This window comes from Marmota marmota, unplaced genomic scaffold, assembly GCF_001458135.2.
Source record: "Marmota marmota marmota unplaced genomic scaffold, marMar, whole genome shotgun sequence".
NCBI classification, from domain to species: domain Eukaryota; kingdom Metazoa; phylum Chordata; class Mammalia; order Rodentia; family Sciuridae; genus Marmota; species Marmota marmota.
This window is the reverse complement of record NW_026000093.1, coordinates 3,468,552-3,488,664: the sequence shown is the minus strand read 5'-3', so window position 1 is coordinate 3,488,664 and position 20,113 is coordinate 3,468,552. Positions and strand designations below refer to the sequence as shown.

Genomic DNA, 20,113 nt, shown 5'->3' with positions numbered 1-20,113 from the left:
TGGCAGCTGGACACATACCTACTTAACATATTGGGGACTGAACTCAAGAGAAATCAACTACTAAGCCACATCCCCAGCCCTATTTTGTATTTTATTCAGAGATGGGTCTCACTGAGTTGCTTAGTGCCTCGTTTTTTGCTGAGGCTGGCTTTGAACTCACGATCCTCCTTCCTCAGCCTCTGGAGCCTCTGGGGTTACAGGAATGCTCCACTGTGCCTGACCCTATTTAACATTTAGTGTAACTGCTCTATACTGGCATTCCTATTTGTCCCACACTTTGTACTTCAGATGGAATGAGGAAAAGTGGTAAGTGAATTATCTAAATTAATGATGTAAAACAGATCCTAATTTAAAGTCCAAAAATTTTTGTTCCTAAATGAATCAACGTGCTTCACATATTTTTGGAAAATGTGAAGAAAAGACTGTGAGGACTTCTGAACCTTGTACTACAGAGCTGTAAATCACAGACTTCATGATCACTGAAGAAGACTGGATCTTGTCAGCCTCAAAAACCTTTATTTTATTATAGTCACCCTAGCAAGGGCATTTAGCATTCCTATTTGTCATGTTATGAACCAAAATTCATGTCAAACAGAATATAATCTCTAATTCTTATTATGAACTAAAAAGTCAACAGGAGCAATGACTACTTCAGAAATGCCTTTTTTTTGTTTGATCAATTACTGAATCATTCTTGATGAATGGATAATACATAGGGAGGCACATTTATCCTTAGTGTTTGAGAGGTGTATTACCCCAGACACATGATACCAGATTTTCTTGTGTAATATAATTTTCCATGAGGATTCTTAGGAGTTTCTTTCTTTGGAAGAATTTTCCAGAATGTTGACAAGCATATATTTAGATACTGCAGCTTCCAAAGCTAGCTCTTTCTGCAAACTGATTTATCACATGTACTGAGGCACACCATTTTACCCTCTATATCACATACAATCATACACCCGCCTATAAGTATTTTAAAGGGTGCATGTCTTTTTTAGGAAGTACAGAAGCTTTTTTAAGAGCAAGGACAACATTTTTTTTCTCATCTCTGGCAGCAGCACTCAGCAGATGCTCACTAAATCATGACAATTAATTTATTCACCAGTGTCATTCAACTGGATATGTCCAGAGGACAAAAATATTTCAGAACAAGCAAATTATACTTCCCTTAGTATAAAACAGTTTTTCTGAATTTTCTCATGAACAATTCTTTCATGCTTTCAGTGTGATCTTGGCCGGGGACCAACCCAGAGACACTCTAAGGGACACAGGGAGGAGTAGGGGTATAAAATAATACATCAAAGCCAAGTGATCATAATTGAGCACATTGGACAATTTTTTTCAATGAAGGGTAGACTCTGGGCCAATTTGTTCCCCAGACATGTAATGGAATAGCTGGTAATCACAAGTAATGCTGTTTCAACTTCAGGATAAGAAAGGGGCTTTTCCCTGAGAGCCCAGAAATATATTATTGTTACACATCAAAGAGATGTACAAGATCAGCAGGGAAAGGTTGGAGAGCTCCACAGAGCCAGGAGCATTCTCTCATCTCATTTCTGATGTGGTCCAAGTTAGCATTGCTCAAGTAATGTGACAAACGTCCCCAGTTTATTAAATAACTTTCTGAAAAACAGAATACAGATGTTTGAGCTCCCGATCGTGTCCTGAGATATCAAGATTTACAAAAAAATAATTAAGCAGATTTTCATTATTAGGAAACACCCCACCACCAATAAAATGTCTGTTCTGCTTGTGCTCAGAAAGCTGAGGACAAATTGACATTAAAATATACTTTACCACGAAAATTCAGCTGGTGCATGTGAAAATACATTTTAAATCTCACAAATGCATGACTTTTGCAAATATTGTATTACATTAGCTGAGAATCAGACATGAATTTAGACAAGTAGTCTTTGATTTCAAAGTGTTCTTACTTATTACAATAGTACATAACTGGATGTGGTTGTACTGTAATCCCAGAGACATGGGAGACTGAGGTAGGAGGATCAATAGTCCAAGCAAGGCTATCAAGCTAGATGAAATAAGCCAATTCCCAGAAACCAAAGGCCAAATGTGCTCTCTGATATGTGGATGCTCACACAAAATAAGGGAGGGTGGAGACCAGATGTTCATTGGAGTAGACAAAGGGGAAGGAAGGGGAGGTAGGGATGGAAATGGGAAAGACAGTAGAGTGAATTGGACAGAACTTTTCTATGTGCATATATGAATACACGATCAGTGAAAATCTTCATCAGGCACTGCCACAAGAATGGAATCCTAATTAGAGTCAGTTGTACTCCATGTATGTACAATATGTCAAAATACACTCTAATGTCATGTATATCTAAAAAAGAACGAATTTTTTAAAAGTAGAGTTCAAGAACTGCCTGTCTGAATACAAAAGAAAAATAAATAAAAGGTCGAGGGATGTATGGGGATGTGGCTCAGTAGTAGAGCACAACTGGGTTCAATCCACAGTACCACAAGATATGTATATAAATATGATGTGATGTGATACATGAGATGGCAGCATTGTATAGAGGGCAATGAGATATTTTTGAGAGGAGGAGGTTTCAAGGAGGACTGATAGAAGACGTGTGTAGTTCTTCTGAAAAATAAATTGGGGAAGCAATTATTAAGAGGATCCAAAGGTATTTTAATCAATGGGAAAATTGAATATGCCTATCTCATGGGATGTAAGAAGACGGAAGCAAAAAGCAATTTCAATACTGGGCTTTGTGAGCCATCAGAGGAGTGGGAGAAGAAGTGCTGGGTGAAGATTAGGCAGGTCCAGGCTCCTGTAGAATGTGGCAGGGGTTTGAAGATGATGTAGATACCCTGGCAACATGCCAGTGATGAAATAATATGCTCACATTTGTATGTTCTAACTAATTTCTTACAGCAGTGCGGAAGATGGAAAGTAAATGGGAAAGTGAAAATATGTAACTGTTATCAGAAGCAAACACTCTGGGTAGAGGATGTTCTGGAGTGGTAAACAGCTACACTTAGAGTTCCTTTAGGACATTAAAAGAGTAGGAGAAATTGATTGCAGGGCACTCTCCTGAGGAAGAGCATAGTGGGAGCATGGGGATTCTCACTAAAAAATATGGCCACATATTTCATTTATTTGTTATTCAGATGTGTTTACTAAATGCGAAGAAACAGTAATTTGCTTTGCTGTTCAAAAACACAGTGCAATTGCTTTCATAGATAGGACAAGACCAGAGATGAAGTCAAAGGGCTGAACTAAAGCCAGGCTCCTGAAACCAGGTTCTGTGTTCTGTACTAGTTGCTTTGGACTCACTTATACTGAGGTTATTTAGGGAGATCTTCCCAATTATCCTGCATAAGATGGTATAGCCCTTTGCATCTTTCACTGGATAGAATTTTGGTTATCAAAATATTCCAATGGAGCTGAGGTTTTAGCTCAGTGGTAGAGCATTTACCTGGCCTGCTTAAGTTCCTGAGTTCCAAACTTAGCACAAAACAAAATGAATGAAAATAAAAACAACAAATAAAAATGCAAACAATAAAAATAACAAAAACAAAAAACTAATTTTTATGTAGTGTGACTAATTCTGAAAAGGACAATATCTTCTTGCACCAGCTGCTCATCATGGGTCAAAGCAATGAACACTGGAGATAAGAAAGCACACTCAAGATATCTATTATTAATTAATTATCTGTGCATTTTTCCCTAAAGCCATGCTGCTAGGGAACATAGGACTCTATCTGATGTGGGAGGAGATTTTATCTTCACTCCATTATGATTTCTTCAGAGGATAAGAATTGGAGAAAAGAAAGTGGGAGTGGCTGTTAATGCTGTCCAAACTAAAAGAAACCACAGCTACAACATCTTCAGAGGTCCAAGGAACCAAACTCTTTAAAATTAGAAATCGTCTAAACACTTATTGGCCTTCAATATTAGTCTCAACTTATGACATACACCATCTTCCTTTTTCTTTATTAACATGAAGCAATTAACAATTATTAATTGCATGTAAGTGAATAAATACATGTAATATGTGTTTATGTATAAAGTGTAAAAATATCTTACAAAATTATAAATTTTAAAGTACACATACAAATTAAAATTCTAAAGGATGAAATTATTCATAAAAATGTTATAACTCAAATATTATTTTTCTGTGCCTGATTAACAATCCTATTTAATACCTGGATTTTACAGATTCCACATTGGACACCGTTTGCACAAATAAATGATTAAAAAGTGACATTTCTTAGTTATGTAAAAGGCAATATTTTAGAATGCTATGTTTTCTCCAAATCAATTAAATGTGGTTATAAATTTTCAGGAATTTACTTTGTTATAAAAAGAAATACCACATTTAAACTTTTTAAATTTTATACCTGCTTCAACTTAGTACATAATTTGGAACTTTAAAAAGTAGATCTTTATCTACTTTCTTCTTAAAAATTAATAACAGTTAAATTTATGTTCTTGTTGCTTAAAAAACACAAAATGTGCTTGCATGGAACTTTAAAGTCTATGTTCTTTAAATTTTGAAATGAAAATCTGCAATATCCTACGTATGAAACCAGGCAGAAACAATAATATAAAACGGCAAATACTCTTGCAGGTATTTCTATATTTTGGTTGACAAATACAAATTAATTTGTTTTGTAAACCTGTGGTCTTAAGTAATATGCAATTTATTATACAGAACTACATCACAGCAGTCCTGCATTGAATATTATTCCAGGCAATGTGCTTCAAACTCTATTTTATCTTTTACCTGCCCCCTTTCTGGATTAATTTGAATCCTGGCTTTCTCCTTAGCTGAATTCTAGTCTTTTGTCAAGTACTGTATAAGGCTTTTTTCTATGTGAAGCCTCTGAAATCATTTCATCCAAGGATGAGTCCTCACTCTTTTGAACTCATGCTTTCATAAAATACTTATGTGTCCCTGGAACTCATCAGTACTCTATTTTGGCATCACATGTAATGACATCACGAGTATTTAGTTCAATATCAACATTATTTAGCTTCCTCTTGTATATTGTTATTACAAGATTTTAATAATAGGCTATTGCTCTTTTCATTACTGATGATTATTAGTTAATAGGACCTAATATAGTAGTTTGATCCTAGCAGACTTTCTTTCAACATTTGTAATTGTATTGGGGCTGAAAAAATAGCACCCAAAATACTGGTGCTTTCAGACATGCCTCTGATTTAAGGTCCCCTCTGATCTTTCCTTGTTTTTCTACCTCCTTGCACAGGGAGAGGCATTTTTGGAAATTTCTCATATCTATCCAATCAGATGTCCCCAAAGAAAAAAACAATTGCTTTATATTTTCTTCCTGAAATTGTACTAACGAGAGAAGGCAAAACTCTGGTTGCAACAAGGTAGATTCAAAGCAAAACATCATGCCTAGATCTTAGAAGAACTTTGTCCTGGTCCCATATGTCTGCCCACAAAATAATTTATTAGCCCTCTGGAATTACCTGGATTGCCTATATCCCTACTCGCCTCTCCTCTGTAAGGAGAATGGTTAAGCTTCAACTTTCTCACTTTTGCAACTCCCACTCTGTGTATGGATCTCATGTTCTGGTACATTAAAATATTTGTATGTTTTTTTCCTGCTAATCTGTCTTTTCCAGTTTATTTCATGTAGTGAAATTATAAAACATTCAAGGAGGAAGTTAGAACTACAACTGGAACATAGTCATAGATTATATTTCATCATAGAAAGAACTAAAATTATGTACATGTACAAATTATTGCACATAGTCACGTGTTATGTAAAAGTGGATCTAAGTCTGAGAAGCACACTATCAGGTGATTTTTATCATTATGGGAAGCTCATGTGGTACTCACATAAGCTGAGATGATTATGAAGACACCAGGTGACAAAGTATTTTGTCAAAGAGTAAAGTGCCATTATTCAGTGCAAGACTGTATATGTTAAAAGAAATATGTAGCTTCATAATCAACATAAAGATGTAGATCTTACTTTAATAAAGGCAAATATGAAAAGTGAGGAAAAATGAAAGTAAAAATTGTCTAGATCATACACACTTTTTCTGGTGAAATGTTTTTAAAAGCAGAATAATGGTAATCAGAGGCTGACTATATGTATACTAAATAATGTCTTGTTATGTGTATATTTTTCTGCTAAATTGTATATTTTATATTTGTCCCTAAAGCATTTTATGTAAGTTTCTTCCTTCATTTTTGCTTCTCACTAGACTTCTAAATCCCAGGTATTTTTTTAATTGCAACATTTTGTTTTCAAGAGCAGAAGTTTCTTAATAAATCATTTATTGAAAACGGATTTATATTAGATACTGAAGGTGCTTTTAAAATGATATCATGTGTTCATTCTTCTTTATGTTTTTACAGAGAAGAAACCTCCTGACATCCACAATGCAATAGTCTGCCTTGATCTCATGTGCATCAATATCAGGTTTTCATTCTTATTCCTTATTAGTAGTCAAGAGAAAACAAAAATATGGAAATAATATATTCCATATATCTTTGACTCTAATATAATTTCCAGCAATGACGTACGCTAGAGAGAGCTTTAAATTTATTATTTCGAGTTCTAAGTTACACATTAATAGCTTTACTTTTAATGAATTAATTAAATAGCTCTTGATATTTCATAAAATGTCTAGATTTCCTCACGGGCAAAGTGACAGTTACATATTTGGAGTATCTTATAGTTCCATGTTCCTGCCGATCTTGCCTGTGTGCAGAAGACACATGGATACTGTACTGAGCAGCTTAGGAACTCTACTCCCAACTGGGGACAGAGTCACCAAAGGCTCATTACAAGAGAAAGAGAACCTACTGCCATGGAAATGAGGGTACACAGGTCACAATAGAATCTGATCAGTATCCCAAATCAACATGTCAAAGCAATGTTATTTAAAAGGAGACCTAGGAAAACTTATGTCAGTCTCTGAAGTCCAACATATATAATTTGTTATAATAGTATTATCTACTATCCATTTCAATCACATAAATTTTGTATGGGTCCCACATGTGTCTTATTCACACCAATATCCATTCAGATTAAATGAGTGCTTTGCTACTCAAAAGAAGATAATATTTGATGAAAACAGAACATTTTCTACATTCGAAATTAAGAGTATGCAATTAAAATTAGATATGAAATAATTTAAATTTAAGCTTATACTATCCCACAAAGCCTATAAAATGTTAACTAAATTAAGAAAAATGTATGAACTAATAGGTGCTGAGTTTAAGACATGAATAAGTTATTATATATTTTGACCTTAATAGTATTTAGTGTAGCATGTGAGAAAGATTTGTAAACAAATATGTGCTAGCATACACATATTTAAAAAGTATACGTAAATGTTTAAAAATGAAAGAAGCATAAAAATTAAAAGATAAAAGTACTTTACTTGTTTTCTAAAATAATTTTACTTACATTTTTAACTCAACACTAATGCTTACAAAATTTTAAATACATTTTTGCAATCAGTTTAGAGAAAAAAATAAGCAACTGTTTATCGCCGATTCCTGAGAGAAATTTAAGTACATGACATTTCACTAAAAGGAAAATCTTCACAAATGTTAAAGACTAAAATTTATGATTTCTTTGGCTTGATTTTAACACTACCATAGGTAATCTAGTTATGGCTGGTTTTTGGTTGAGTCACACAAAATAAAAATACTTTAAAATTTGAAAGCAAATGCAAATTTTTTTTCCTAAAAATATTTTAATTTTACCCGAAGACTGAAAAAAACAAACACAAAAACCTTCAATTGTTTGAATGACTCAGGCTTCGTGAAAAAAGATAGCCTTTTTTTTTAAGACAGAAAGGTTACGTTCCCTGGGGCTCCCATCCAAACACTATGGAACTGTACACTTGAGTGGTCTTTAATATCCTTGAAAGAGTAATGCATCACTTTCACTCATGCCAGAGTGTGATGGCAGCTTTGCAGAGAAACTGAATTGTTATATATTAATACTTAAATAATACTGAAATACTTAAGTAACATTAGAATCAAAACTTGTAGGATTTTAGTGCCTCCCCACCTCAAAAAAACAACAACAACAACAAAAAAACCCTTAATTGCCTTCCAATTTATAACCATGTATATGAAAAGAATTTCTTCCAGCAGCTCCTCTCACCATACAGTATTTAGTTGATGGAAAGGAGCAATTCAGTTACTAAATATGCTCCGATCTTCCTAAAGAGTTAAAATTCAGGGCTTCCCCAGGCATACTTTGGTTTTCTAACTTTACTGAAAGAAAACGTACTCTGGATGTAAAAGGTGCCTATCACTCACTCATCCTCTGCCTAAAGCAGTGTTCCACCCACAAAAAGTGGGGCCCAAGTCTGTCCTGCTTATATAATGTGTTTTCCTCACGCAAAAAAGCAGAAGGCTATTGCACCTACCTCCTCACAGGCGATTCTGAAATCCATGTGCTATGGCACCGCAAAGGATGTGATCTGGAAAGAGAGAAATCATAAGCCATTAAGCAGAGCATTGAGTGTCAGAGAAGAGAACATTGGTAAAGTGTAAGAAGTGGTGAAGCCGATACCATAGGAAAACTGCCTTTGCAACTACTGGCACGAGGGAAGGAAGGAGATGAAAAGGTCTTCATGCCCAGCTTTTGTGAAATATGTATACACTGAAACTGTTTGTGTGATGGAGAATCTGTATTTCCACGAATCTCTACACCCTGCCAGGCATTCAGACATGATCTACAACAGGACTAACCTCTTTTCTCAGGGGTTAGCTCATTGCCACCATTCATTTTGAACCCTGAGTTTGCAGGTGGGAAAGAAACTTCAAAAAGGAGTAATTAGATGTTGCTTTTCATCTGGTTATCTCTCAAAAAAAGGTTGACTGATCTTTCTCTTTTTAATTAAAAAGCTACATGCATGAATAATTCTCCCTGGAACTTAAAATTTTATTCATAAACAGTATGATTCAAGGAAGCTCTGTATCAGAGTGCATAATATTAATATAAATCAATGTATGAAATATATAATACAGATTTTCATTTAAGGGTCAATGTAATACCTGCATAATGGATGTAGATTTAAATCATATGAAGGTTTTTTAAAAGTTCTTTTAAAGAGTTTTGTTTCATTTTATGATTTTAAAAAAAGTAGATGTCACACAAAATTGATACCCATCTACTATGACAGGAAACAATGCATAGTCAAACTGTATTCATTGAGTAAATGAGACTTCAAAGTACAATTTCAAGATACTGCCCCAAATTACTCTCAGTTTTAAAACAGTAAACCATTTTATCCTTCTTTTTACATTTTGTTGTTGTTTGATAAGTTTGAGAATGCTCAACTCAAGTGAGTGGGGTAAAATAGAGAGGAAAGTGTCACTCACACTGGCACTGAATTAACGGATCATTTTTCTTTTTTTTTTTTTTAAAGAAAAGATCGGTTATATTTTGTAGAAACCAAACATGTTATTTAATATTTGAAGTACTTTCCCTGGATAAATCTTGTGGATTGTGAGCTTGTCTTTATTTTACTGAAATGTATAAGTGACTGATTAAAATAAAGTTGGTTAATGATAAATCATTTGCAAATAAAAATGCAATTTTATGAAAAATTAATCATTTGATGATACAAATTACTTAACATTTTAGTGTTCATGTGCATTTTGTTAATATTTAATAAGTTGTTATTATTGAAGACTACTTTTGAAGAACCCGTAAATATCTGCCTATTTCTAACCTAGATAAAAAGTTATCCCTTTACTGTAAATGCAGGAAAAATTTAGTATTTATTCCTTATATAAAAGTAGGAAGTGTCCGGGTTGGTGTTGTGGTTCAGTAGAGCACTTGCCTGGCACGTGTAAGGTACTGGGTTCGATTCTCAGTACCACATAAAAATGATAAAAGTATTGTGTCCATTGACAATTAAAAAAAATATTTTTAAAAAAAGTTGGAAGTGTACAAACATTTTCCTGCTATCAATTGTAGACTACAGAAATTTATAAAATATTAGCTAACTATCTAAACTCAACCTCATAATTAGTTTCATATGCCAAATTTTATTTTGGTATATACATTTTAAGATGGCATTATTTCTTAATAAAATGGCATATTTGTGCAGGGGCTGTATCTTTTCCTTTACTATTTTAGCCTATCTTCCTATTTTTTAAATTCTAATTTTCCATCCTCTTTCAAGAAAACATTACATAATATTAGTTGTTTATTCAGAAAAGGGGCTATTAAGGGATTCAGAATATTTTAATTATTAGGTAACAACATTTTATAGCACTCATAAAACTATTTCTAGCATATATAAATTATAAAATGAATATCACACTTAAAATGTGTATCTTTTAGCATAAGCATGCATACTAGAAAGGTTTTAGATTTATAAAAAAAAATGTGAAAGTACCTGAGTTTCTATAAGCCCCACAACCATTTTTCTTTAGTGTTGAGATTTATAATATTATGACTATGGTGTGCAACTAATGCAACATTATTAATACATTGCTAATACCTAAAGGCTAATCTTCTTTCATAGTTCCATTATTTTCCTTTTGTTCTTTTTCTGCTACTAGGTCGGTCGCACATAAGGTATCAGATTTTATTTAGTTATCCTGTCTTCTCAGGATCTGCTTGACTGTCACCATTTCTTTGAATTCCTTTGTTTTTAAAGATTGGGACATTGAGGAGTTCTGGTCAGGGATTTGTAAATGTTCTTCCACTGGAAGTATTCTGCATTTTTGTTTTCATAATTAAACTAGAATTATGGTTTAGAGGATAAAAAAAATGAAGTGATAAAATGGGCATTTTCATTCCAAATATGTCCAAGGATAAATTCTATCAATGTGACAACATTATTAGTGTTTGTCAGAGGTAGTGTTGGTCAGATTTTTCCATTGTTGTTTCTCTTTTTTCCTTTCTTCACCCTGGGCTCAATCAACATTAGTAGACCTCACATAATGTGTGGGTTTTTATGCTTCCCATCTTTTAAGATAGAGTATCTACTTGACTCATTTGGAATTATTCTGCACAAGAGATATATTCATTCTCCCACATTTATTGATTAATTCAAACATTCCTCTAAGAATTCTCAACTGATGGAGCAAGGAAATATATATGTGCCAATACATGATATTACTATCTATAAATATTTCTGTATATGATCTGAATTTTATTAAATGAATTTGGATTTCATAGTGATATTCCTCTTGCAAACATAAGAGCATGCTATTCTCCTCTCCTTTCTTATTTGTACATTTCTATTCCAACAATGTGAAATTTATCTCCCAATTCCCTGTCATTCATGTAATTTATTGTGTATTTGCAGTATACATGATAGCTATATCAGCATTGCTAACTCATAGCAATATGGGAAACAACAACAATACATCAACTACAATAAAGCTTATTATTCATTTAATAGTATAGAATACACTCTATCAAAATTGCTTATATTGGGTGAGGCATGTGACTTAGTGGTAGAACACTTGCCTAGTATGTATGAGGGCCTGGATTGACCCTCAGTCTCCCTTTACACACGCACACAACACACACACACACACACACACACACACAGTGCAAATTATTTATGTCAACCCCAGTGATAAATGAATAGAAGTGACCACATGCTAGTTTGCTAGTTTCTTTAGAGATCTCATATGTTCCCTCCTGCTCTCTTATACTTCTGCCCTTGCAAGAGATGGTCTTCCTCAAGGAGCTGCTGCCCATTTGGCCTGGCCTCAGAATTACATATATGGAACAAAAGTTCTTTAGATGACCCACAAGAATTAGGGGTAAAACAGAACCACCCCACATCCATACCTTAAACAGAGATGCCATAGTCAAACTGCAAATCCATGAGTAAAAATAATGCTTAGTATTTGTGGTGATTAGCTTTCTATGCCAACTTGGCTCAGCTATGGTGTCCAGTGGTTCAATCAAGCACTGATCTAGTTGGTACTGTGAAAGTATTTTGTAGAAATTAATACCTTCATTCAGCTTACCTTATGTAAAGGAGATTATTCTCAACAATGTGGATGGGCCTCATCGAATTCATAAAAAAAAGCCTTAATAATAAACACAGAGGTTTCTCTAAGAAGAAATTCTGTCTCAAGATTGCACCATCATCTTCTGCCTAAGAATTTCCAGCTTTCTGAGCTGATGAAAGATTTTGAAATTGCTAGCCCTGATAATCATTTTAGCCATATACACACCAGTTCAGTTGACCTCTAGAGAAATACAGACACAGACTGATACAGATTTTGCTACCAAGGATGGTTCTAAAGAAACAGAATCCTAAAGATTATGAATTGGTTTGGGGGGTTTCCAGAATTGATTTGATAATCTGATTAGATTTAAAGGCACTAAAGACTCTATTTCCAAATTAATGAGAACATTGGTAACCCATGACATGCAGAGACAACAGAGATGCACAACATATCACTGTTGGATGCTCTTAATCACACACCTCTGCAAGGCAAGTTTCTTGGTGACCATAACTTAGGACATTTTTGTCAGACAGGATAATGAGTTTGGCTGCCTGCTTTTAATTATGCCTGAGAGGGGAACAAGGATGAGCTAAGGATTTAAAAGCCTAAGTTAAACATAACATGGACATTTCTATGCCTGTTATAAATAAAAACTATCTCCTACAGCTACCAGACTCGGATTTCTGAACATTAAATACAAAGTGTGATCCTTCTAGGGGTTAAATTATATCACAAATAAATCTCTAAACTCACAGGGTATCTTCCGTGAAAGTAAGGCATTAATTAGGAACAAATAGATGCTAAACATCAGAATGGAGATGTGTAAGAAGATTGGAATAAAGATGGGGCCAGGGAATCTGTAAATTCCTCTGAGTCTTCCTTATCATTAGAGTTAAGGCCTCACTGATGTAGACATCCAAAAACACAATGCTCCATGTCCCGAGGATCCAACTACACCACCCATCTTTGCTTCTATACCTGAAAATAGAGTCCTGTCCCAACAGGTCCCACAAGGAGAGGTACAAAGTGTGCCCCATGAGAAAGTGTACTAAACTCCAAAATAATTGCATATTTTTTTAAAATTTACGTAGAATTCTAGGGAACATGTTTGAGAGTGAATATCAATGATGTAGGATAATGGAGGAAGGAAAATACATTTTTATAAGGTCAATAATATAGCTCCACTAAGTGGAAATTCAGGATTTAATATTATGGTTTTAGAAAGAGCTTTCACAATTTGCTTAGTCATTTGGCTTAAACATGGACCCCAAAATGGCCTACACTAAATGATATCAAAATGTCAAAATAGCTTTGAAATATTGCAGAAAAAGAAATACAAACACTTAAGAGAACTGAAATATAAGAGGAGACAAATCTGTTCACTTGTGTTGAAATGGTCGGAAAAATTCACCTTCTAATATGACTGTGAGGAATAAATTCATTAAGGGAGCTCACCACTATTGAGGAGTTCTGTGGTCACTCTTTGTAGGGCAGAAATAAGTGAGAATTGGTGCCACTGAAGTGGGTCCTTAAATGCAATGGTAGTAATTGGACCGTGGAATCCAGGGGCCAAGGAGCAGCAATAAGTCACCAAAGAAAAAGAAGGTAGGGTTACAATCATGGATGGCAGGGGCAAAGCAGTAATCACAATAGTTTGATTCTGGGAGGACTAAAGTGTTGATAGGTTGATCATTTGTCTTTAGACATGAACTACTTGATCTTCATTTAAAAAAATTTCTAGGTCAAGTGAACACAATTCTAATATGAATCACTAGAGAGTCTCAGCCCTTCGACAAATTCCCAGACTTTATATAGTCTAGGAAGCTCTTGAGTAATGGGTAGCCTGGGTCCCCTTAAAGTAAAACAGGTATTCTGTCAAAAGTTTGCACTATTGATCTTTCTCACGTCTTTCCCCAAAGGTACCTATGGTCTTTGACCAAGATAAAAGTACATTGGGGAAAATTAAACCAGACATTTTGGTAATCTCTGGGCATTGGCTCTGAAGTCAAAGATCTTCTAGAAAACACAAAATGTCGCTGTCGTCCACTAGTCAGAATAAGGGCTTATGGAGGTCATATGACCAATTGAATTTTAGCTCAAGTTCAATTCCCAGGAGGTATACTGGGTTCCTGAAACTATCCTGTGGTTATTTCCCCCATTCTCTAATGCATAATTAAAACAGAGATGCTCAGGAAATGACTGTATCCCCACTAGTTCCCAACTAAATCAGTGAGTGTGTTAATCTGACTCATTTATATAGGTGATTCCAAAATCTGCTGTTTTTTCCAGGTGTCCAGAACAAGAGAAGGCTCTACAACAAGGCCGAGTATGTTCTATAAGCTCTTCTGTTGTTGAGCCATGTGATTGAGTAGATACAGGGTACCTGAGGTGGCAGTGGTCAAATGACCAATTGATGAGGGAGTCATAGCTCAAGATTTAGAATGTTGAGCAGAGTCTTGCTGTACTATGTTAAATTTTCCTTCTCAGCTCAACCCTATAGTCTCGTGAAAATTTATCTAAAATCAGATGGCTGAGGAAAAGTTGGCTCAAGTTTACAAAGGCACAACATGTAGGCATGATATAAACGTGACAATTCCCAGTACTACATCCTTTTTTTGGACATTCCTGAAGTGCAGTGTTGAAGGAAAAACTTCCCTCTACTCACTGGGAAGAACTTCACATAGTGCACTTGATTGTTCACTTAAAAGAAGAAGTAGTATTTGTATTATTTAACCAGCATATCTCACCACCCCAACTACTGTTTTATATTGACTCTCTATATTTTATTTTTAATTTTTTTAGATTAACATAAATTAAGAGTATGTGATATTTTTGTTCTGTGCCTTGCTTATTTCACATAGCATATTATTTCTGAGGTTCATTCCTATTACAACAGATGCTAAGATCTCCTCCTTTTCAAGGAACAATAACATTCCATTGTGTGTATTGCATTTTGTATGTATGTATTCATAGTTAATCCATTCCTACATTGATAGGCACTCAGATCAATTTCATATTTTGACCATTGTGAATGATACCTCAATGAATGTGGACAAGTTTACTAACTACATGTATGTTATAATATCAATGTTATGTCCTCTATATTTACACAGTTGTTTTTTTTTAAAAACTACAAGTCTGTGGTCTAAGAAAGAAAGAAAGAGAGCGAGCTACTGCTTAAGAGCTGTGGCCCATAAGTGAGCTAGATGGTCAGGAACTTTGAAGAAAGTTGGTGGCAGGTTGACTAAATTAAACTGCTTTCATTATGCAAAGGCCCCCAATTTTTGCCTCCAATAATAGACAGTTGATCTGGGTATGGATTTTTCTTCCTTGTACACAATGATTTTGCTAAAATCACTATTCATGAACTTACAGAATGCCTGTTCACTCCTATAGTATTTCATACAGCATTACTTCTGATCAAGGAACTCACTTCACAGAAAACGAGTACAGAAATGGGCCAAAAACTCACGGAATTCACTGATCTTACTATGTTACCTTCTATTCTGAAGAAGTTGTCCTGATAGAATAGTGGGAAAGTCTTTTGAAGACTCAACTACCTCACCAGCTATGTGATTTCTCCAGAAACTGTGTGTATTTTATTTTATTTTATTCTTTGCTATTATTTATTTTTAAAACTATTTATTTATTTATTTATTTTTATATATGATAGCAGAATGCATTAAGATTCTTATTACACATATAGAGCACAATTTTTCATATCTCTAGTTGTATACAAGTATATTCACACCAATTCGTGTCTTCAAACATGTACTTTGGATAATAATGACCATCACATTCCACCATCATTTATAACTCCATGTCCCGTCTCTTCCCCTCCAACCCCTCTGCCCTATCTAGAGTTCCTCTATTCCTCCCATGCTCCTGTTCCCTATTCCACTATGAATCAGCCTCCTTATATCAAAGAAAACATTTGGCATTTGGTTATTTGGGATTGACTAACTTCACTTAGCATTATCTTCTAACTCCATCCTTTTACCTGCAAATGCCATGATTTTATTCTCTTTTATTGATGAGTAATATTCCATTGTGTATATATGCCACATTTTTTTATCCATTCATCTATTGAAGGGTGTCTAGGTTGGTTCCAGAGTTTAGCTATTGTGAATTGTGCTGCTATAAACATTGATGTGGCTGTGTCCCTATAATATGCTGTTTTAAGTCCTTTGGATATAGACCGAGGAGAGGGATAGCTAGGTCAAATAGTGGTTCCATTCCCAATTTTCCAAGAAACTGTGTGTATTTTAAATCCACATTCAATAAATGGTGCTGTTTTTACCAGAGCCAGGATATATAGGTAAAGGAAACTGGAGTGGTGTCATTCATTATCACTCCAAGACACTCACTGGCAAATAAGAATTTGGTCTTCATCCAAAGAGAAGGATGCTTCCATCAAGAAACACAATGATTTTATTGAACTGGAAATTAAAATATTATCCAGCCACTTTGAGCTCCACCTATCTCTGAATCAATGTACAAAGAAAGTATTTATACTACTGGTTAAGGAGATTTATATTAACTTTTCATGTATATTATATGCATATATATGTGTGTATATACATATGTATATATACAAATAATATCCTTTATTTCTTCCCTATCTTAATTTTTATCACCTAACATAATATTTATTAATGAGTTGACTTTGCATCATCATAGTATTTAATTTATGGAATTTTTATAAAAGTTAACATTATCCAAGGAATTTCCATACCCTTATAGGGAAAGTTTTAGCATGTTTTTGATTGTATGAAGGACAGATGTAATATGTTGATTCAAAGTATGACTTTGTTATGCTTTTCCTTTAAAAGTCAAGTAGAGTTAATGGAATATGCATTATATATAAGATATCATGCTGACAAGATGGTTACTTTTAATGTCATGTAAAAGATGGCTACTTTTACATGTCAATTTGGCTAGGCTGTAGTTTTCAGTTATTCATTAAAATACTAATTAGAAACATATATGGTAGTAGCTATATCTATAGACTACCTATAGTCTCAGCTACTCAACAGGATGAAACATGAAGATCCCTTCAGCCTAGGAAGTCAGCCTGAATAACATAGTGAGATTCCATTTCAAAAACAAAACAAAACAAAAATACTATTCACAGTGCTGTTGTGCAGGAATTTTGTAGATAGAGTTACTAAAAAAGGAAATTCTGCTTTAAGGTAGCAGCATCAACACCTGCCCAAGAGTTTCCAGACTGCCAGACTACCTGATATATATTAGACTCACCAACCTCCAAATGGCTTTTACTGGTTTCTTGAAATGAATCTCTTAAAATATACATGCAGCTATATAAATATTCTATTGGTTCTGTTTATGTGGAGAATCTTGACTGATAGTTATGTATGCCACTGAGATACTTTTAGGTTTTATTGTACAGTATAATTGTGACAATACCTGAAAATCCTTTAAACAAGGCAAACAAGCACCAGCAATTTCAATAACAGGATAAGTTTCAAGATATATTATATACTCGATGCAGTCATATACCACATAATGACCATCAAGTTAATGATAGACTGTGTGTATGATAATGGCACCACAAGAGTATGTTACCTAGTGATGCTGTGGCAGTCTTAGCTCACATAAGTATTTTCTATGGTGTTGACCCAATGGTGATATCACCTAATGATGCATGTTAGAATGCATCCCTATTGTTAAGCAGCACACAACTGTGTTTCTAAATTTTATTATACATACTCTGAGAAAAACCCTTAATTTTGCTGCTGGTTCCATTAGCAACATGATTTAACTAGTACCTTCTGCTGTGGTTTGGATCTTGAATGCCCCCCAAAGGTCCACATGAAGACTTGATCTCTGGTCAGGAACTCCTGGGACATGTGAAACCTTCAGGAGGTAAGGTCTAGAGAGAAGAACTTAGGCAGTTGGAGATGTGCCCTTGGAGGGAACATGTCGGTCCCAGCTCCTCGCCTTCTGTATCTCTCTTTGTTTCCCAGACACTATAAGGTGACCAGTTTTGTTCCACCATGTGCTCCCTGACACGATATGTTGCTTTGGCTCAGGCCCCAAAGCAACAACACCAATTGACAATCAGCTGAAATCTCAGAAACCATAACCCAAATAACCCTTGTCTTCTTTATAATTTCTTTATCCCAGATATTTTGCCACTGTGACAAAAAGCTAATTAACACATCTTCATGGAAAATTTGAAATTTTAACTTGTTCCCGGAAAACAAAAGTATTTTTCTATTTTTTTTGTCTTATTTATTTACTTATTTATTATCTGTTTACCTGCACTTAGAGGGACATTCCTCTCCATATTATTTTCTTTTTCTTATTCACATCTGAAATTTTTGAGGATATCTCTATGTGACTATTTTCAAGTAAAAATTTGGTCTGTATTAAAATATGCAGCAGAAATGCATAATTCTTATTTTTGTCTACATTCAAAGATAAAGAAAAGAAAAAAAAAACACATTAAGGTTGGTGGGGTAGAGGGGTAGAGCACTTGCCTAGCGTGAATGAGGCCCAGTACTGCAAAAACAAAAAGAAACAAACAAAGAGAAATATCTTTTGCAAACTTCTATTCCACATTTTAAGGAGGAAAAGGTTATTGTTTTCTTGCTAGGTCCTATTCTCTAGCATAGATTTTACTTAGGAAAAAGATAAAGGCTTTATGGAAATATTATTTTTTATTTTTACTGAAAAAGATCATCACTAAAAATATAGAGATAAGAACAGTGATGCATAAGCATCTTTGGTGAATAATATAATAAAATTATCTTTAATGCCTACAGAATCACAATACTGTATCTAAGTGTGACCTTCTTCATCCTTGATCCAGTTAGAACCCCTGTGGCTAGCTTTGGGAAAAGCCACACAGCATGGAAAAGCAGGAGTCTCAAGAAACCTGTTTCTATTCCTATTACATAACTGACCCAGCAAACAGTGGTGACAGCTTGGTTCCTGCCCAAGAAAAGTGAACTTGGAGCTGAACATTTTCTGAGTGCTGAGGAGCTCTGTTTATAAGGTCTGGATCATCAGACTTGGCCTGTGTCCAGAGGTCTTGCCTCTTGTGATTAAAGCTAATACTCAGAAATTAACAGGAACTATTGTCATCAATTATGCTCAGAATAGCACCAATTGCTGTTGATTAAACTTCAACTTTGTAACCAAAATATAGAAAACAAAATTAGACAAACAAACACAGCCAAATTCATGCATGCCAAATAGAAAATACTATAACGTCCTCTCAAATGTTTTATTTACCAGGGAGCTGATAAAATAATCATAATATACCTCTACAACTGCACAAATGTAAAAAATGTTTGTGAACTGAATCAGTAGCTATGTAAGGCAGAATAGAAAGTTTTGGAACATTACTCTAATTCAAATGAAAATGAATAAGTTAAAAAAAAGAAGAAAGTATTGCTACAAAAACTTTTGGATTAAAATGATTTAGGTAATTTCTAGAATGTTTTACTTGATGAGTGTCAAATAGTCTCTAAAAATCTCTGCTGACTCTGACATTTTGCTTTATTGAAAAAAATCTATTTATAGAATTTTCCCTAGGCAAAATTATAAAGTATGCAAAATTATCTTGTATCTCTTTGTGTATCCCAAACCCCAATCAAGCACGTACCCTCTCCACATGCATCTACATCTTCAGGTTGGTCCCTGACCACTTGAAAAGAGATTAATTGAACTCCCCCCACCTTCACCACCAAAATTGTTTAAAACACTAGGATTCAAAAATTATAGTTGAAGTCACTTGGGGTTTTATTTTTTTGTGTTAACTTGATATTCATTTTGTAAAGTGTACCTTGGAGAGAGCTATTTATATCTCTTTCTATATTGGCTAGGATACTTACTGGTTTCTTTCTTTCTTTTTTTTGCAAATGTCAACATGAGAGTGTATTGAAATAGAATTTTGTTTCTCTGTCCTAGAGGAGTCCACATTTAAAAGTTAAGAGGTGGTTTTAAAGTGTTGGGAAACATCTCCCTCCACTTCATTTCTCTACCATATGCACATGTGGTATGAGAGAGTCCAGTTTTGCATTCAAGTCCCAAATCCTGGCAGGGCAGGGTTCACATTCCACTCTTTTCATTTGTTGTAAGAAGAAATCTAGCCACAGTGAAACTGAGAAATGTAGTAG

At 34.5% G+C, this 20,113-nt stretch overlaps 1 protein-coding gene across 3 annotated transcripts in view; it reads right to left on the bottom strand.

The window, feature by feature from the left end:
• Sntg1 (syntrophin gamma 1) overlaps window positions 1-20,113 on the bottom strand; it is an 819,084-nt gene that overhangs the window by 322,261 nt on the left and 476,710 nt on the right. For all 3 annotated transcript variants that reach the window (XM_048782887.1, XM_048782889.1, XM_048782888.1), the window contains one exon: window positions 8,405-8,458. In XM_048782887.1, coding sequence (XP_048638844.1) covers window positions 8,405-8,431 — 27 coding nt within the window. In that variant the 5' untranslated portion in view covers window positions 8,432-8,458. The remainder of the gene's footprint in view (window positions 1-8,404; window positions 8,459-20,113) is intronic.